Source organism: Chiroxiphia lanceolata, chromosome 2 (assembly GCF_009829145.1).
Source record: "Chiroxiphia lanceolata isolate bChiLan1 chromosome 2, bChiLan1.pri, whole genome shotgun sequence".
Taxonomy (NCBI): Eukaryota; Metazoa; Chordata; class Aves; order Passeriformes; family Pipridae; genus Chiroxiphia; species Chiroxiphia lanceolata.
In genome coordinates, this window is record NC_045638.1 from 7,853,807 (window position 1) to 7,871,129 (window position 17,323).

Here is a 17,323-nt window from a genome sequence, read left to right on the forward strand (position 1 = left end):
GGTGGATGTAAAATAAGTAATTGCATTTTTTCATGCATCAAGAGAGAAAAAAATTCATACATTGGGAAAAAATCATCTTTGCAATGGGAAGGCAAGAACTTACAATAAACTAAGCTAATAACTTATATCACAGTATGATCCAGACAGTATGTATCATTCTTTCCTTTATAGATTAATTTTTATAAACAGTACTTACTTATAAAAGTAAGTATTTCTTTCACTTGGTACTGGGAAAAAAAAAAAGGAAAAAAAAAAGGTAAAACTTAAGTATAAACACATTCTGATGATTTTAGCAGTAAAAAATTCCCAGCCAACCATCATCATCCACTCTCTGCTCTTAAGGCTCACAGGTTAACTACCCTGTCACTGAAGCAACACACAAACCTGGCATGGTTCATAGCTGTAGTGACCTTGCCCTTCCTACCTGGATGGGTTATTGTTATTGTTGTCGTTGTTATTATTATTATTAAACTGATTACACACTTCTCAGGTTGAAAAATGTTTGCTTTTATAATTTCCTTTTTCCTTGGAAAGATATGAGTAAGAGAAGAGGTTTTTTTTAAAGTCTGCTCCTCATACAAAACAAACAGGACCTTTCCTTTTTTTAAAAGGTTAAGGAGTTTGGGTATTTATTGTCTGCAATGTGTCTGTTTCAGGGATTTCTCTGCAATCATAAGGCATGAATTTACGATTTAACACTTGAGTGAATCATGATACAAAACACCCAGGATTTAGAGTTTCCTGGCATAGTCCCCTCTGGTAACCAGTATGTAGAACATCTGTCTTCTGCTGCTAACAGACCTTCCCTTTCCCTCTCTTCCTTCAGAGGCTTCAGTTAATCTGGAAGATGGAAATACATAAAAAGTTCCCAATGTTTTGTGTTTGTCAGCCAATCTCACTGACCACTCTGCTACTCATCGCTCCCTTTTCTAAACAGTGATCTTAAAGGAGGATCTTACTGGTCATACCTCTCATCTGGATAACCTGCACTGCTGTGCACCTGCACAAATGCTTCACATTTCCCAAGGCATTAGGAGGGGATTAGCCAGCCCAGCTCCCAGCACAGCCCCGTTTTCCTTGACAGCCTCAAGAACTGCATCAAAGGTTCTTTGAGGTGCTAAGTCTGTAACCTGTTCCTCCTTCACCCCGAACTGCAGTAACGTGGACAGATATAGGGACAGGGAGGTGATCCTGTCCCCCTGCTCAGCCCTGGCGAGGATCACCTGGAGTGTTGTGTCCAGTTCTGGGCTCCTCAGCACAAGAGAGACATGGAGCTCCTGGAGAGGATCCAGCGGAGGGTGACAAAGATGATTAAAGACGATTAGGGGACTGGAGCATCTCTTAGAAGAGAAGACTGAAAGGGGAAACCATCAATGTCTGTCAGGGTCTGCAGGGAGGGGTCAGAGGATGGACCAGGCTCTGCTCGGGGGTGCCGAGCAATGGGACAAGAGAAATGGGCAGAAACTGATGCCCAGGAAGTTTCACCTGAAAACGAGGAAGAACTTCTTTCCTGTGCAGTGACCGAGCACTGGAACAGACTGTCCAGAGAGGGTGTGGAGTCTCCCTCCCTGGGGATATTCCAGAACCGTCTGGACGCAACCCTGTGCCATGTGCTCTGGGATGACCCTGCCTGAGCAGGGAGGTCGGACCAGACGACCCGCTGTGGTCCCCTCCATCCCTGGATACACTGGCAACCCCATCCTGGGATACGCTGGGAACGCCATCCCTATATCCCTGTATCCCGGTATCCCAAAATCCCGAGCCCCGCTGCCCCGCCCCGCCCGCGCTCCCGGAACGGTTCCCCTTTCGCTTCCGGTTCCGTGCCCCATCATGGCGGCGGCCCCCGCGCCCGGCGGGCTCTGAGCGCCGCGGATCCCCCGGAGCCGCCGCTCCCCCCGCGCTCCCTCCCCGCGGGCCGCGCCGGACGCGGTGCCGGCGCCACCGGGAGCGCTCCCCGGGCTGCCCAGCGGCTCCTGCCCGGGGCCGAGGCGCCGCCGCCATGGCGCCGGTGCAGCTGGAGAGCGCCCAGCTGGTGCCGGCCGGCCCCGCGTCAGCCCCGGCCCCGCCGGCCCCCGGCGCCGTGACAGCCGCCGCCAGCCCCGGGTACCGCCTCAGCACCCTCATCGACTTCCTCCTGCACCGCACATACGCCGAACTCACCGTGCTGGCCGACCTGTGAGTGCCGCGAGCCCCGCGCGTCAATCCCTGCGCGGCTGCCGGGGCATCCCGGCGGGATGCGGAGGCCTCGCCAGGGATCTGTCCCGGAGCTCACCCGGGGATGCAGTGGGGGGAGGTGGTTGCTCTTTCTCATTCATAGAATCACAGAGTGGTTTGGGTTGGAAGGGAGCTTAAAGATCCTCTCGTTCCAAGCCCCCCGCCAAGGGCAGGGACACCTCCCACTAGACCAGGCTGGTCAGAGACCCCTCCAGCCTGGCCTTGGACACTTGCAGGGATGGGGCAGGCACAGCTTCCCTGGGCAACCTGTGCGAGTGCTTCTCCACTATCACAGTAAAGAATCTTTTCCTAATATTTAATCTAAACCAACTCTCTTTCAATTTGAACCTGGTCCCCCTTATTCTGTCGCTACACACTCTTGTAAATAGTCTTTCCCATTCTCCTGTCCCAGATCATTTCCTATCCCAGATCATCACCAGTCTGTGCATGCAGGTTGGTCTCTGCATGGGACTGTGTCCAGGGGTGCAGTGAAAGCTGATGAGTGATCTGTCATAAAGGGAGAAAATGACCATGAGAAGTGAGAGCAGCTGCAGATTGGCTGCTTAAATGCTTAAGTTTGCCCCAAGTTACTGCCAAAAAATCCCAACTGTAGTTGGGACATCAAAATACATCAAACTGAAACATGTCAAACAGATATTTTCAGATGCTACAACTGCTTGACTTGCCCCCGTGCTTTTTAAAGTAACATTTGATTTTTTTTTTTTGAAAAGTGTTATTTACATTTACTTTATGGTCTGCTCTTCCGATGTTGTTGTGTTTATGGCAAAACAAAGGAATGTTTTTGGGCCAAGAAAAACTTTCCTGAAAGCATTTGAGCTCTGAATAAACCTGTTTCCCTTTTACTTTTTTTAACCATAGAGGTTCTTGTGGGGAATCTGGTGTGTTTTAAGAAGTGACATACAGAACAAATGGGAAAAAATAGGTATAGCTCATGTGTGGTACCATGGTGAGTGTGCAAAAAGAGTTTTGCTTGACTTGGGTTTAAGAGTGTCCAAACTTTGGAAAGTACAGAGAATTTTAGAGTTTGAGTTCTCTTTGGAAGAACTTCCAAAGTGTCAGTCAAGAAACCTTTCCTATATGTTTAAGGTGTGTGTAGACAGTAAATGGCACAGTGTGTATTCTTCTAGGAGCACATGCTGGAGTGACTTCTTTTTTTAAGGTGTAGAGCCCATCCTTTTCACCTAAGTGAGTAATAAATAAATAAATGGGTGGTGTGGACAGCACACGGGCACTGCTTTCGGTATTCCAGCGATTCAAAGTAGTTTACAACCTACGTGATGTCCCCTCACTGAGCAGGGAGATAGATTTTTCACTGTATTTTCACCATAAAGTATGGATTTGGGTAGTAGAAAGTATTCTGGAAAGTATTCTCCTCCTTCCGTCAAGTAAAATTACATCTTGTTCTTGTACCAGGACCGGTCTAGTCGTAAAATAAAAAAATAAATTTTAAAATGAGGTGCCTGTGATAGCTGTGTAACATTACAGAAAGACAGAGCCCTCTCTGCAATAGTATCTGGCACACAGGTCATTGAATATGCTCTCAAATATGGCATTTCTCCACTTTTAGACTGAGCAAAAAGGAAAGAGAAACTCATTTCAGTCAAGTCAGGAAACAGCCAATTTTAATATCTTCCGCAGATGTTCTGGGATTGCTGTTATGAATTAATTGACTCTAGTCATGGATGCTTAGCAAGAGTCAGCAATTACAGAGCACAGGCAGTGATACGGTGTGGCTCACTAGATTAGCAGAAATTTGGGAATTTCAGCACCCTTGATCAAGATTCATCAATTAATTTGACCAGTTCCAGCTTACTTTGTACAGGGTAGTGGCAGGTGACCTGTGGTGCTATTTATTTTATGCTTTATAGGTGTGTAGAGGTTCTGGTACTTGAAGGTCGATAACAAAATTTCTAGTTGTCTGAAATGTAGTAGAACAATATATAATCTGTCTTTTTTTTCCCTCCTCTTTCAAATAGATTACCAAGAAAGACTGATATGGAAAGGTGAGTTGTGATAAGAGAATCTGTTATGCAAGTTAAAATATAGAACTTTGTTTAAGATGTTAAGGTGAATATAGAACTGTTTAAATATTAAAGTATTTTTCTCCTAATTTAGATTTTATGCAAGGAAACAAGCCATGTCTGTCTTACTGTCACTACATAGTTTCAAGATTTTTCTTAGCATCATTGACATTACTGGGTTTTTTCACATTTGCTTTTATAGTTGTTTGGGCTTTTTTTGTTGCTGTTATAGTAGGCGAACCCTTTAAGGGCATTTTTCTCTTCATGAATCTTGAAGCAATGAAGTGACAGTAAGCTGATGTGAAAGGGAACAGGAGAATTTAAATAGATTCTAGGTAGTGTGATAGAGAAAGAAGAATCAGTTCAACAGTGAAAAGAAGGTAAAAAGGTCTTTTCTGCTTTTGTCCAATATTACCTGATCTTTCCTATCGTGAGCACTGTTTTCTGCTCCTGCTCTATGTGGTTTCAAAGTGTGAAGATTATTAGAGAACAGATGTAAGAGACCAGAACAGTGCCCTTGCCAAGATGAAAAAAATCCATTTTCTTGTTTGTTTCTCTGAGTAACTTTTATGAAAGTTGTCAGAAAATTGTTCCCTTTATTTGTGTTGACATATTAATTGACCTCAATTTCTTTAGAGACGTGGAGCAGCTGTGCTATTCCTAAGAATGTTAATAAAAAATTCTGTGCACCAGGATGATCATTAATTATTATCTGAAATCTTCCAAAATTCTCATAACATGTTATGGAATTAATCCCATTTTCAGGGAATTATAAACTGGAATGATACCTTCTGCCCATTTTCCTTATGCATAATATTTTATTAAGAGAAACAATGTGGGTTTTGATTGGGTTCTGTTTTGCTGGTTTTTTAATTATCACACTATGTACTGGGGAATTACATTCAGCTTAGGTCCAGAGCTCCCTTGTGCTGGGAAGGGGGCTTTTCCCATCTAGATGTTTAGCATTTCTTGCTAAAGCTGGAATCTGCTTTGTGGGACACATGGATCTGGAGCAACAACCTAAGTCGTAATGGATTATAGATAAGAGAAAATAAGATGTCCTACAATTGAATTGTCTTGAAATTAAATGCTCACATCCTTGTTAGCTTTGACTTACAAGTGTTCTTGGTGAAATGGCTTTTCAGCTCTTGGAGGAAATCTTTAAGGAATTTAGTTTAATTATCCATATTTTTTCTAGCTTTGAGAACTGTAATGGCGGCAGTAGTTGGGTTTTAAGCTCTGTTTTATAAAGCAGGAGCCTGGTAACATGGCATATATACTTCAATGAAGATGTGATGATATTATCCTCTAATAAAGTTGACATAAAATTTAAGTTCCTCTCATCCAGTTCCTCCAGCCAACTGAGGTCCCTCTGTTTGCTCCCACCAGTTTGGCATTGCTGGCAAACTTCCAGAGTGCAATTCTTCTCATTGTGCCTGTTGTTGATGGAGGTGTTAAATTGTATTGGCACCAGTATTGACCCCTGAGGGACACCATTAGTAACCAGCATTAAAGTAATTCAATTGTAGCCTTTTATTCCTGACAGTTTTTCACCTCCCTTGTAGTCCACCTACCCATGCCCTGTCTCACCAGGTTGGCTGTGGGCAATCTTGATGAAAGCTGTGCAAAAGTCAGTGTAAATGCATCTCCTGATCTCCCCTTGATCACAGATCAGTTCATCCTGTAGAAGGCAGTTTGTTGATCATTAAATTTTTCTGAATGTTTCAAAATTCTCAGCATCTTGTTTTCATGGTGTGCTCACTGTTAGATCAGTGTGTATGTACAGTGGTTTGTCCAGCACTTGAAATCTTAATATCAGGCTCCATGCTACTTCAAAATATATGCTCTAGAACTCAGAGAAGTTGTTGGCTTAGTGCCCAAGTTCTTGTAGTGTGTGATGGAAGGAGCAGGACCAGATGGTATTAGTGGTGCTTCTGGCCTTATGTGTTCATCTGCTACAAGCAGATTATGCTTCTATCACAAAAGAGTTAACATCACTACACCAGAACTTTGGGCAGGAACAGGCTCTATCTGTATTATGAGTTCTGTCTATATTATGTGTTTTAGAGATTGGGATCAGGAGTTGCAACTTCTGTTCGGTAGAGACCGATATCTGCTGCACTGATTAATGTTCTTTTTGTCCAAATGCTTTTGTTACCTTAGGAAACAGTATGAGGAAAGTAGCTTAAAAACTGTATGAAATTAAGGGTTTCTGTCTTTTTTCAAAGTAACTAGAAAACCATGGTGAAATTAGTAAATTGAATATGTAGAAAGGGAGAAAACCTTCTATAAATGGTAGAGGAAATGGTATTTCAGAGCATACAGTATTACAGATTTACATTGTAGATCTAATGCATCTACAGTGTAGGTCTGTAATGAAGGGTGAAAATCTGTGTGTGACCCTATTATGTTCTCTTTAAAAAAACGACCTCTAAGACGTGCAGACATACACTCCTTCATTTTGACTATCTCATACAAAGAACGTTGGGAGGAATATTGACAGTAAGTTCTTCTTATCTCAATTTCTTTGCAAGGCAGGAATGGAGAGGAAAGTTGAAGGGTGGGGTTTTTTGCAGTCTTCCCCACCACCACATTTCCTGGCAAAATGATAGCATATTGTAACATACTATGTAAAGATGTAAAATTGCTGGAGTGATTTTTTTGTTTATTATCTGATTGATTTATTTATTGATAGTGAATGTCAGTGTAATGTTACTGTCAGGTCCCGTAACCCTTAGGTATTTTTCCCACTTTAAGTTTAATCATAAGCCTTGGGGAAATCCCATAAAAGTTATAAAAAAGTTCAGTGTGGAATTGTTTCTCTTAAAATCAGTGATTAATTCATATGAATATATTTCTTTGTTTCCCCAGACAGTCTTGATTGGTTAGAATCCATGTATCTTGCTTAGCATTTAGATAGTCACAACAGTGAGCTTTTTTCCCCCCCATGTTTTAATCAAACAAGCCACATATTACTGATGCCTCCATTAACAAAATTAGAAGTTATCATTGCAGCTTTTTTTTTTATTACCACACAGTCAAATTGCAGCTACATTTATATCTGAACACTGGCTTAACGTACATTTGTGTTTCTTTCCAGAAAAATAGAAATAGTGCAGTTTGCAAGTCGGACTCGTCAGCTGTTTGTTCGTTTGTTAGCCTTGGTCAAATGGGCTAATAATGCTGGAAAGGTGGAAAAATGTGCGGTAAGTTAGTGACTGAGTTTGGTGTGAAACGATCTCTAGGGGGATATGGCATCTTGGTACACCCTGACTACTTCCTACTATAGAATTATTTTTTTTAAGATCCATTTCATAGGCAAATGAATATTCAGTTATAACCAATTTCTTCCTGTTTAGAAATTGTGTAGTCTAGGCTTTTAACTGTTCATGTTCCCGAAAACTCAGCAGTGGCAAAAAATGAAAGGCTTGTTTGCACATAGTTTCAGGAGTGCTTTGGGGTAGGGAAGGTAACAGGATCGGGAAGATGGTGATCTCAGGGTGTTAGTTCTTATTATCACTTTCATCCCACACTTGGTTAAATAAGAATAAAGTCCAGAATGTTGCAGAAAATAAGCCCCTGGTGCTCACAAACAAGTATGGTTGCATTCCAGTGGCAATCAGCAGATAAAGAGCTATGAGGTTGTACAGATCCCACACAGCATCAGGAATGGCACGTGGATTTAAAGTGTCCTTGCATGTGAATGTAAGACAGGGCTAGAATATCCATTCTTTCTTTGTTTTGTAAATGTAGTTACTTGAAATGAAAGCGAGACAGATAAACTGAATATAAAGGGCCATTGATTTGTGCATTTTTTTGAACACATACTTCTTTCTTCCTTTTGCTCCTTGCCCTCTACAGATGATATCCAGTTTTTTAGATCAGCAGGCCATTCTGTTTGTGGACACTGCTGATCGTCTGGCATCACTAGCTAGGGACGCTTTGGTCCATGCTCGTCTGCCCAGTTTTGCTATCCCGTATGCTATTGATGTCCTGACAACTGGATCCTACCCGCGGCTGCCCACCTGCATTAGGGTAAATACCACTGCCATGTGGGGGGTGGGGGGGGGAAATCCCCTGTACAGCATCAAATGCACCTTAATGAAGCTGTTTGTCTAGGTGAAAGATGAACTGCAGTTCACTACAGGCCTAGTGCCAAATCTCTGTAGTGACAGTTTTTCATGCAGAACACTTGCTGTTTGAACAAATCACACTTTCCCCAGTAAAATCTTCCCTCCGATTTTTTAATTGAGCCAAATTTAGTGGTTTTATTCAGTGGTCAGTCTTGAGTAAAATGTAATCAACCAGAAAACAAATCTGAGTATAAGATACAAAACTTCACCATGTAGTGGCCTGTAGTATTTGTATTTTCAGACTTCTGACCTGGCTAATTTTCACAATTGCTACTGTCAATGTGTTATACATGCTTGAGATATAAAGACTTGTTTGTGTTTATTTTAACAGGATAAAATAATCCCTCCTGACCCAATAACAAAGAGTGAGAAGCAAACCACACTTCATCAGCTAAACCAGATTCTTCGCCATCGACTCGTGACTACAGATCTCCCTCCACAGCTGGCAAATCTTACAGTTGGTAAGAACTGGAATTGCTTTTTGAAGAATACATTATTGCAGGCTGATTTAAAATTGTTCCTTTAGTGCTAAAGCAAAGCTAAAAGCTAAAGTGAGACCATTAAGGATACTTCATCCATTAAGACTGGGGTCCTGTCTCTGTATGACATCAAAATATGTTTTCCCCTTTTGAAAAATTAAGGCAGTGATAATATTGCTGAAATATTATTTACTTTCCAGAAGGAATCCTACGCAGGGAATGGCAAAAGGTTGTAGACATTGTCTTGCTCTTTCAGCAAATGAAAGACTCTTAGGACTACTTTATCTTAATTTAATTTTAAAATGCCACTTAATTAAACTGTTGGATCTTTCTGCAGAAACTCTTTGAACTTTAGTTTAAACAAGTCACTCTAATGTTGTTTTTTTAATTAGTTTTGATATTCATGTTCCGGCATAATATTTGTTCATGTCTATATATACCTCTTTTTCTGTGGCCACTGTGGTGCCAGATCTCTTAATCTGTTCTGTGATCTCTGTTTTCATTTAGCCTAAGTAGTGGTAAACATTAAGACAACCTTTTTGACAGAAGGATGGCTATAAACTGGACTAGGTTATTGCAGGATCACAGAGAATAGGGTAGGAGTGGGCCTAGTTCGTGCTTTTAACTGAGAGGGTTAGCCATGTGTAAGCCATACCCCACAGACCTAGATCAAAGATGTTTATGAAAAATCTTAGTACTAGTTTTCTCTAGTCCCTGTGTGAATGCTTGCAGTATCAGTATTAGAGCCATATTTTTGTCTAACAGAAACGTAAGTGGATACGTGTCTAAGCTCTTGAGATTTTTCAGTTAACTAAACATTTCAATGGCAATCAGTTTCTGGTTTGGAGTGTGGTTAGTTTTAAGCACATGTCTGGGATGTTTTTGAAAATGAGGCTTAATGAGTCAAATGGTTAAAATTTTTACAGGAAAATTTTTTTATGTCTCTAATTGCAAATGTATATGATATGGCATAGTTTGTTAAGTGATTGAGAAGAAGGTCGACCCCTGGGTTATAAGTAAGGACTTGTACTAAATTTAAATTGTTTGCTCTGCCACTCAGTCTGTTTACGTCCTCGCTTGTGTCTTTGCTCCCAGCTCTTTAAACTGATAGCAGTGTTCACAAAGATGTGAGGATATATATGTCAATTCATTAAAAAGGGTGCATCATCTTCGCTTGTGTGCTTATATATAAATCATGCAAAATATTATCTTCCTCACATGAAAATGGAGTTATAATATATTAATGTTGAACAACTACTTTACAGTGAGATATGTTTCCAGGGCTGGATTTCAGCTTGGGCTGAGATTCATGTTCTGAATGACTTTTGGGTATTGTTGCAGTACTCAAAATACTCAATGAATACCATTCATTGTTGGTAATAGCAAAGAATAGGAGAAATTCAGCCAGATGTTTTGTTTGTCAGGCTGCTGGTCAGCTCAGTGTTCCTCTGTGTTGTAGTAGCCTATGTGTTGACAAGTTATCAGAGTTAAAAGGTAAACTTCAGGACAGTTTGGTACCTCTGTCCGTGCTGCTTATTGACACTGAGTCTGTTGAGAAGCAGCTGTGAAGTCTTCAGAGTTGCACAGAAACATGTGCAACAGAGCAGAAACATTAGGGAAATAATTCATTATGAGTACCAGAGGCTCTCACACTGATATTTTGAGGCATCTTAGTAGACTGAGTGAAATGAAACATTCTTGTCTTCCTTAGCCAATGGCCGTGTGAAGTTCCGAGTTGAGGGTGAGTTTGAGGCCACCTTGACGGTGATGGGTGATGACCCTGACATCCCCTGGCGCCTTCTCAAGCTGGAAATTTTGGTTGAAGACAAGGAAACTGGTGGTAAAGAAAAAAATCAAACCTTTACACTTTGTTTTTAACATGATGTTTGCCTCTGACACTGTATAAGTCTTATTTATGCTGTGTCTTTTGCATATCACAACTTCAGAGAATGAAGTTATATATACTTGTCCTGTTTTGGCCTTGCTTTATATGCTGTTAATACTTTAACAATGCTGTACTGTGTCACAGTGTAATAGACTGAAATTTCCAGAGTAAACCAAGGATTTTGTTGTTTTATCAGAAAATCTGGTATGGAAATTGCTCGGTACAGTTGTACCTTTTTTATTTTTGGTTTATGAATTTATTTAATTATTTTAAACACCTCGTTTCCTGATGTCTAATGTGAATTATTTTTAATTTTCAAAAGATGGTCGAGCCTTGGTTCACAGCATGCAGATCAACTTCATCCATCAGCTGGTCCAGTCCCGGCTGTTTGCCGATGAAAAGCCACTTCAGGACATGTACAACTGTCTACGTATCCTTCTGGAAGTTGTTTTTGAATGAACTGTTTAGTGTGGCCTTGCTCTTCTTAGTAGCTGGAGGTCAAGAAAGATGGATTCTCTATTAAGCTTGGGGAAAGTGTCTGGACATGAAGTAAAAAATGATGGCATTGGCAACAATAATTTGCAGGTGCCCGCGTGTAAAATTTGATTGTACACACTAAATCAGCGAAGGTAAAGGTGAGGTGCTCAAGGCAGCAGGTTGTGTGGTAAGTCAGTGCAGCATCAGCTGGCTGCACGTGCTCATTTCAGAGATGGAATGCAGAGCTGACTTGGAAGCTCTGGGAGCTGACAGTTCTTGCTTACCAAGAACTGCAAAGTGCAGTTGAGGGGGATGTGTTAACTTATTGTACCTGTGTGAATAATGAGAGGAGATAAGGCATGTGCAGGGATTTGTTACTTGCAAAGGGCAAATCACTTGACAGTGTGAAATCGTTTTCAGTGAAACAGTTTCTGCAGGAACAGGGAGAATCATGTTATTTTAGGGTGACTGTGGGAGATGAGTTTAGTGGTAACTATGTCATCATTAAAAGATGACAGCAAAAAAATCTGTAAAACAAAGCTGTTGTGACTCTCTTGTCTAACAACCTGGCATAGATAAGAGTTTTAAAAAAGCCAAAAAAAACTCTTTTGAGAAATATTTGGTGCTGTTTATATGTCTTTATCTCTGGATTAGTACATTAGTGTGTTTTTGGACAGCATCTTGTTTGACTTGGGTGACAAATGGACTTATGTAGTGTACAGAAATGGGTTTATGTAGTGTACAGATGTTTTAAAGGTCTTATATTTTCTTAACTCCATGCATTAGACTCCTTCTGCTTAGCCCTTCAGTTGGAAGTCTTGCATTCACAAACACTAATGCTGATTCGAGAGCGCTGGGGTGACCTTGTGCAAGTGGAGCGATATCATGCGGGGAAATGTCTCTCACTTTCTGTTTGGAAGTAAGTTGATTTCAAAGGGACTGTTGACAAACAATAAATGAAATAACAGGAGAGGTTATATTTACCAAGCTTGAGCCATAATTTCAAAATTTTGCTTTCTTTTTGACCTGAGGCTCATAAATTCTTGTAATTAAGTACCTAAACATGTTGCTTGATTTGCAAAGAAGTAAGGGTTTTACATTAGTGTACAGGAGACCAATGGATACAGTTAGAAATCAGTTTGTATTTACAGAGATACCTAAAAATTAATTAGTTCTCTGTCAGTCTTTTACTATGTTTATTGCTTGACTTGCACTAGATAAAATTTTTTAAGGCGATCCAAATGCTCTTCTGGTGGTGTTGAATCTGCAGTCATCTAAAACTTCATGTAGTTATAGTTTACCAACAGTTCTGCATTAAAATGAAAACTGAAATAAATGCTTTTTTTAGTTCAGCTAACATAATATTATATTTTTAATCAGAGCACTCAGAATCAAGAATTAGCTACTGAAAAACATATTTTCTGCTATTCTAGTTGCATGGTTTAATTATTCTCTTCACTTTAAGTCAACAGGTGCTTGGCAGGAAAACAGGGACTGCATCTGTCCATAAGGTCACTATTAAGATTGATGAGACTGATGTCTCAAAACCCTTACAAATATCTCATGAGCCTCCACTGCCAGCCTGTGATTCCAAACTGATGGAAAGAGCCATGAAGGTAAAGGTTTGCTTTGCAGTAGGCATCAAATACTGAAGTGCTTTGCATGGTCAGTTTGTTTCACTTTGATTCTATTTAAAGAGCTGTTTCTAAGATTTCTAGTGAGTAGTTGTGTTATTTCTAGTTGTGTTTATGTTGGGACCTCAAATTGTTGTTACAATTTATTGTCCTTGACTTCATCTTAAAAATTACACCTACTTCACAGTGCATTCATTATATGCCACTTCTGAGACAGAATGCTGAGGATGGGGAGAAACAACAGCAAAGTTTCACTTCCTAGGGTTTGGCTTGAAATGCTTTATAGACAATTCTTCCCTTTCTTGTGTTGGAGATGCTGTAAAAACTTCCTCTGAAAATCAGTTTCTCCACGTCACTCGAGTTGGTTACCCTGCACTGCTATCCACTTCAGAAAATCTTACATTGTGACTTGGAAATCTTGTGCTAGGGAGTTCATGTAGTTTGCTTGTTACAAGTGTTAGGTGAAGCTTACTTTTACATTATCACCAACCAGATTATATCATATGGCCTATTTGAATGTTCAAGTTCCGGTATTTTAAAGGTGGGATTGTTGAAGTGATCCAAGATGAGGCACTGCAGTCAACTTCCTACTTGGATAAGGCTTCACTGATGATAATTCTGGATCTTGATTAATGATAGCTAAGAGAAGCTGTGCTCTGGGTTTTTTAAGTCCTCTGTCCTCAGCAAATCTGGCTGTGATGCATTATTAGGATGTTGATTTGTCGTTATTTCTTACAGTGTTTTGGTTTGAGAGTTAAACTGGAGTGAACAGTGTAGTCTTCACACTTCCAGTACAGTTTTTCCACAGGGAAAAACTCCCCAGCTCTGAGTCTTCACCTGTCTCACAGAACTTTCAACTGATGGTGGCTTTCCCCTCCTGTACTTACTTTTTGTTTGAGCCTCTTGGCCCATCTTGTGTACCAGGGCTGACAGACAAGTCTCTGTGTGGTGAATGTCGAGAACTACCCATGTTTTAACTACAGAGAGATGTGGGAAACCTGATAGCCTTCTATTCTACTTCTAGAGTAGAAATTCTGCTTTTAGTATAGTAAATATATACTACATTTACTCATTTAATAGCCTAAATTAGCATATTTAGGCTACTAAACATACAATTAATTTAGTGAAGATACTGTATTGATGTGTAAATCCAGGGAAATGCTCTTTATCTGAAACATCTGCTGAAGATCCACTGGAGCTGACACAGTCTAAGCTCACTGATTCAAGTCTGCAGTCTGTAGATTAAGATACAAGGCCTCTGTAAATTTGAGATTTATCAAATTAAATGCTGACTCCCTTTGTAGCTACTTGTTCTGAGCTTAAAAAACTTATCAGCTGTGGTCTATACACTGCTGTTGGTATGTTTGAATAATGATCTCAGCTGTAATGACGTTGATGGCACACTGTGTTTCTGTGTGCTTAAGATACTGTATAAAACAGTGGCACAAACAAATATGTTTGTCTAAGCAGGTTATTCTGCATTAACCTACTGAAAATTGGATGGAGCTATAGAACATGTAGTCACTGCTTAGTGAGGGAGATTTAACCCATTGCAGCTGCTGAGTTGAAATGCTCTTGTGAATGGATAAACACTTGATTTTTAAGGCCATGTCTTGGAAAGCTAGTCTTTAGGGAAGTTCATTCATTTTCAGAGCAACGTGAGGTTAACTAGAAAAAGGTTTTGCAGTAATCTGTAACTTTGCTTATGGAAAATATGTAAATAATATGACTGTAATGTGAATGGATATAAATGCAAATGCTTTAATTTAGATTGCACAGGTAAGTTACAGTGCATATAAGTGGTGGCATTAGAGCTTCAGCACCAGAAGTGCAACAGGCTGTAGATACAAGCCCCTAGATACTCCTAGGTTCAGTAGAGTTGCTCCTATTCAGTGTCTGCCACTGCATTGTTACTCTTTTGTCAGGACTAAAACTAATGTAGTGTATTGGATTACATGTTACAGCTGCATATGTGTTTGTGTAGAGTCATCCATATCCTAAGAAAGTGTTGCTTTGGGGGGACTGTGTTTGGGCAGGTTTTGTTTTCTTTAGCTTAAGCAAGTTAGAAATGGGTGCAAGTTAAGCTGAAAATACTCCAGCCTTGATCCAGAATAAGTAGGTCTGCACAGGGAGTGGTAACAGCATAGTTTGTGAAACTTCTTTCACATCTTCTTCTAATCTTAGATCAAAAACCCTCACACTACCTGCTGCTCAGTCAGAAGCTTATGGTAGCTTGCTGTATTTTATAGTGATCCAAATACTCAAGTTCATTTGGCTCACCACAGTTCTAAACAAATTATTTCTAAAGTGACTGTTTTATTGAGTAGCTTTGTTCCAGTGTAACTCTACACATCAAATATGAGCCTCCTCAAGTACATCCCTTTCTTACAGATTGACCACCTATCAATAGAAAAACTCCTAATAGACAGTGTCCATGCAAGATCTCATCAAAAACTCCAGGAGCTGAAAGCCATTCTGAAGAGCTACAACGTTAATGACAATTGTATGTATTTTCTGCTGAAGTTTTTCAAGTTAATTTCCATTTGTGTCTAGGAATGGTTTCCTTTTTTCTTGCTGTTTCTTGTTTTCATTAATTCAAGTAAAAATAATGAAAAAATGAGGTGAAATGTTTTCAGAATTAACGAAACTTAGCTTTAAATTATTCTACATTGATAATTGTAAAATAGTCAGACCTCTAAGTGCAGTATAATAGGTGAAGCTGGTAGAGCATTATAGTCTGGGTTGAAGGGTTAAAATTTGTCAACTGTAAAATTTGTATGTCTTCAGAATTGAAAGAAAATTTTTCACTGTTTTGAACTAGTTTTGAATTAAACTTTCCTTAAACTGCTGTTGAAACTTTTGGGATTTGAAGTGATCTTATAATCATGAAATAGTGAGTTAAAAGATATTCAAGGATTAATAATCTCCTTCAAATTTGGTCTGTCTTCTCTCATTGGCTTGTCACTGTTTTCACATAGAAATTGCATTCAGTTTCCTCTTTATGTTAACGGTGTAATAATGTGCAAGTGAAGATTGCTTCTATAAAACCATACAGGTTTTGTGATTATAACAGGCTAAGTTTTAATAGGATTTGAATTCACTTGAATTTTCTGTGAAATTGACAACATCAATTTTTCTTTAGCATTCATTGAGACAGCTCTTCCAACCCTTGTAATTCCAATTTTGGAACCATGTGGTCGATCAGAATGCCTGCATGTCTTTGTTGATCTCCACTCTGGGATGTTTCAACTGATGCTTTATGGTGTTGGTAAGTAGATGCAAAGCCAGGATGTATTTCATATCTTGCAAGAATCATGCATTGTTATTTTCTGTGAACAATTTTGTCAGATCTGCAAAGTTCTGTGAGCAAATGAACACCACGCTTGGGTCATCACTGAGGTACTTGAGTTTGAGGAATGGGGAAGAGGATCTTTGTGCTTCAGTGTCACAGTTTAGTTAGGTATATTTTAAGAGGACAGCAGACTAATTATTTTTAGGGGTCCATACAATGCATATTCTTTATGACTCATGACTCCTGACTTGTGCTGTTAATGGATTGCAGTCATTTCCTACGGACCTGATTGAGAATTGTATTATGTGACCTTTTAAATCTTGAGTTACTACTATTCAAGTCTTAACTTCAGGTTTCAGGTTACTTAAGAAGGAAAATGAGTTCTTCTAGTTTATTTGCACAATAACATACTACTGTGGTCTTACAAATTATATGGATCATCTGTTGTGTACCCTGATTTCTCTCTTCACAATGAGCCTTGTGGAGGAGACAAGGGGCAACAATTAGAAATTGGACCAGGAGAAGTTTCATCTCAGTATAAGAAAGCAGTTTTTTGCAGTGAAAACAATTGATCCCTGGAACAGCCCCCTCAGAGTCCCCATCACTGGAGGTTTTCAAGATGCAGTTGGACAGGGTGTTAGATAATCTCATCTATGCTCCCTTTCCCACAAAAGGTTGGACCAAATGATCTTTCAAGGTCCCATTTCGAGCCCCACTGTGGGCTGTTTGTGATTCTGAAATTAATCAGATGAGGCACTTTCAGTGAAAGTTTGAAATTCTGTTTGAAGGACAGATATTAAGACCATTTACTCCCCTAATGTTCTTGCAGATCAACTGACACTCGATGACATAGAGAAGTCTGTTAATGATGATATGAAGCGCATCATTCCTTGGCTCCAACAGCTCAAGTAAGTGACTTGAATGATTCACTTAGTCTGCATAGAATGAATCACCACAACTGTATTTTGGATGATCACACTTGCATGGCTTTGTGTTTTACCACAGTAGGGGTTATACTTTCTCACTGTTCTAAGCAACCTTGAGTATTTACCATCTCCTCTAAACAGTTGAGGAAACTCTGGTTTTGCTTGGAGTTGATTCCATAATCCTGCTTTAGTTTTCCCCCTTGCATGTGGCCTCATGCATTGCTGTGTGCACACTCTGCAT

General features: G+C 39.9%; 1 protein-coding gene across 2 annotated transcripts in view; it reads left to right on the top strand.

Moving 5' to 3' along the window:
- The first annotated feature begins 1,984 nt into the window (after window positions 1–1,984).
- The window catches only part of MED14 (mediator complex subunit 14), a 34,095-nt gene continuing 18,756 nt past the window's right edge, over window positions 1,985–17,323 (top strand). For both annotated transcript variants that reach the window (XM_032679853.1, XM_032679854.1), the window contains exons 1-12: window positions 1,985–2,175; window positions 4,212–4,238; window positions 7,357–7,462; window positions 8,118–8,291; window positions 8,721–8,850; window positions 10,580–10,708; window positions 11,076–11,183; window positions 12,017–12,149; window positions 12,696–12,846; window positions 15,256–15,367; window positions 16,007–16,132; window positions 16,986–17,064. In XM_032679853.1, the coding sequence (XP_032535744.1) occupies window positions 2,000–2,175; window positions 4,212–4,238; window positions 7,357–7,462; window positions 8,118–8,291; window positions 8,721–8,850; window positions 10,580–10,708; window positions 11,076–11,183; window positions 12,017–12,149; window positions 12,696–12,846; window positions 15,256–15,367; window positions 16,007–16,132; window positions 16,986–17,064 (1,451 nt within the window). In that variant the 5' untranslated portion in view covers window positions 1,985–1,999. The remainder of the gene's footprint in view (window positions 2,176–4,211; window positions 4,239–7,356; window positions 7,463–8,117; window positions 8,292–8,720; window positions 8,851–10,579; window positions 10,709–11,075; window positions 11,184–12,016; window positions 12,150–12,695; window positions 12,847–15,255; window positions 15,368–16,006; window positions 16,133–16,985; window positions 17,065–17,323) is intronic.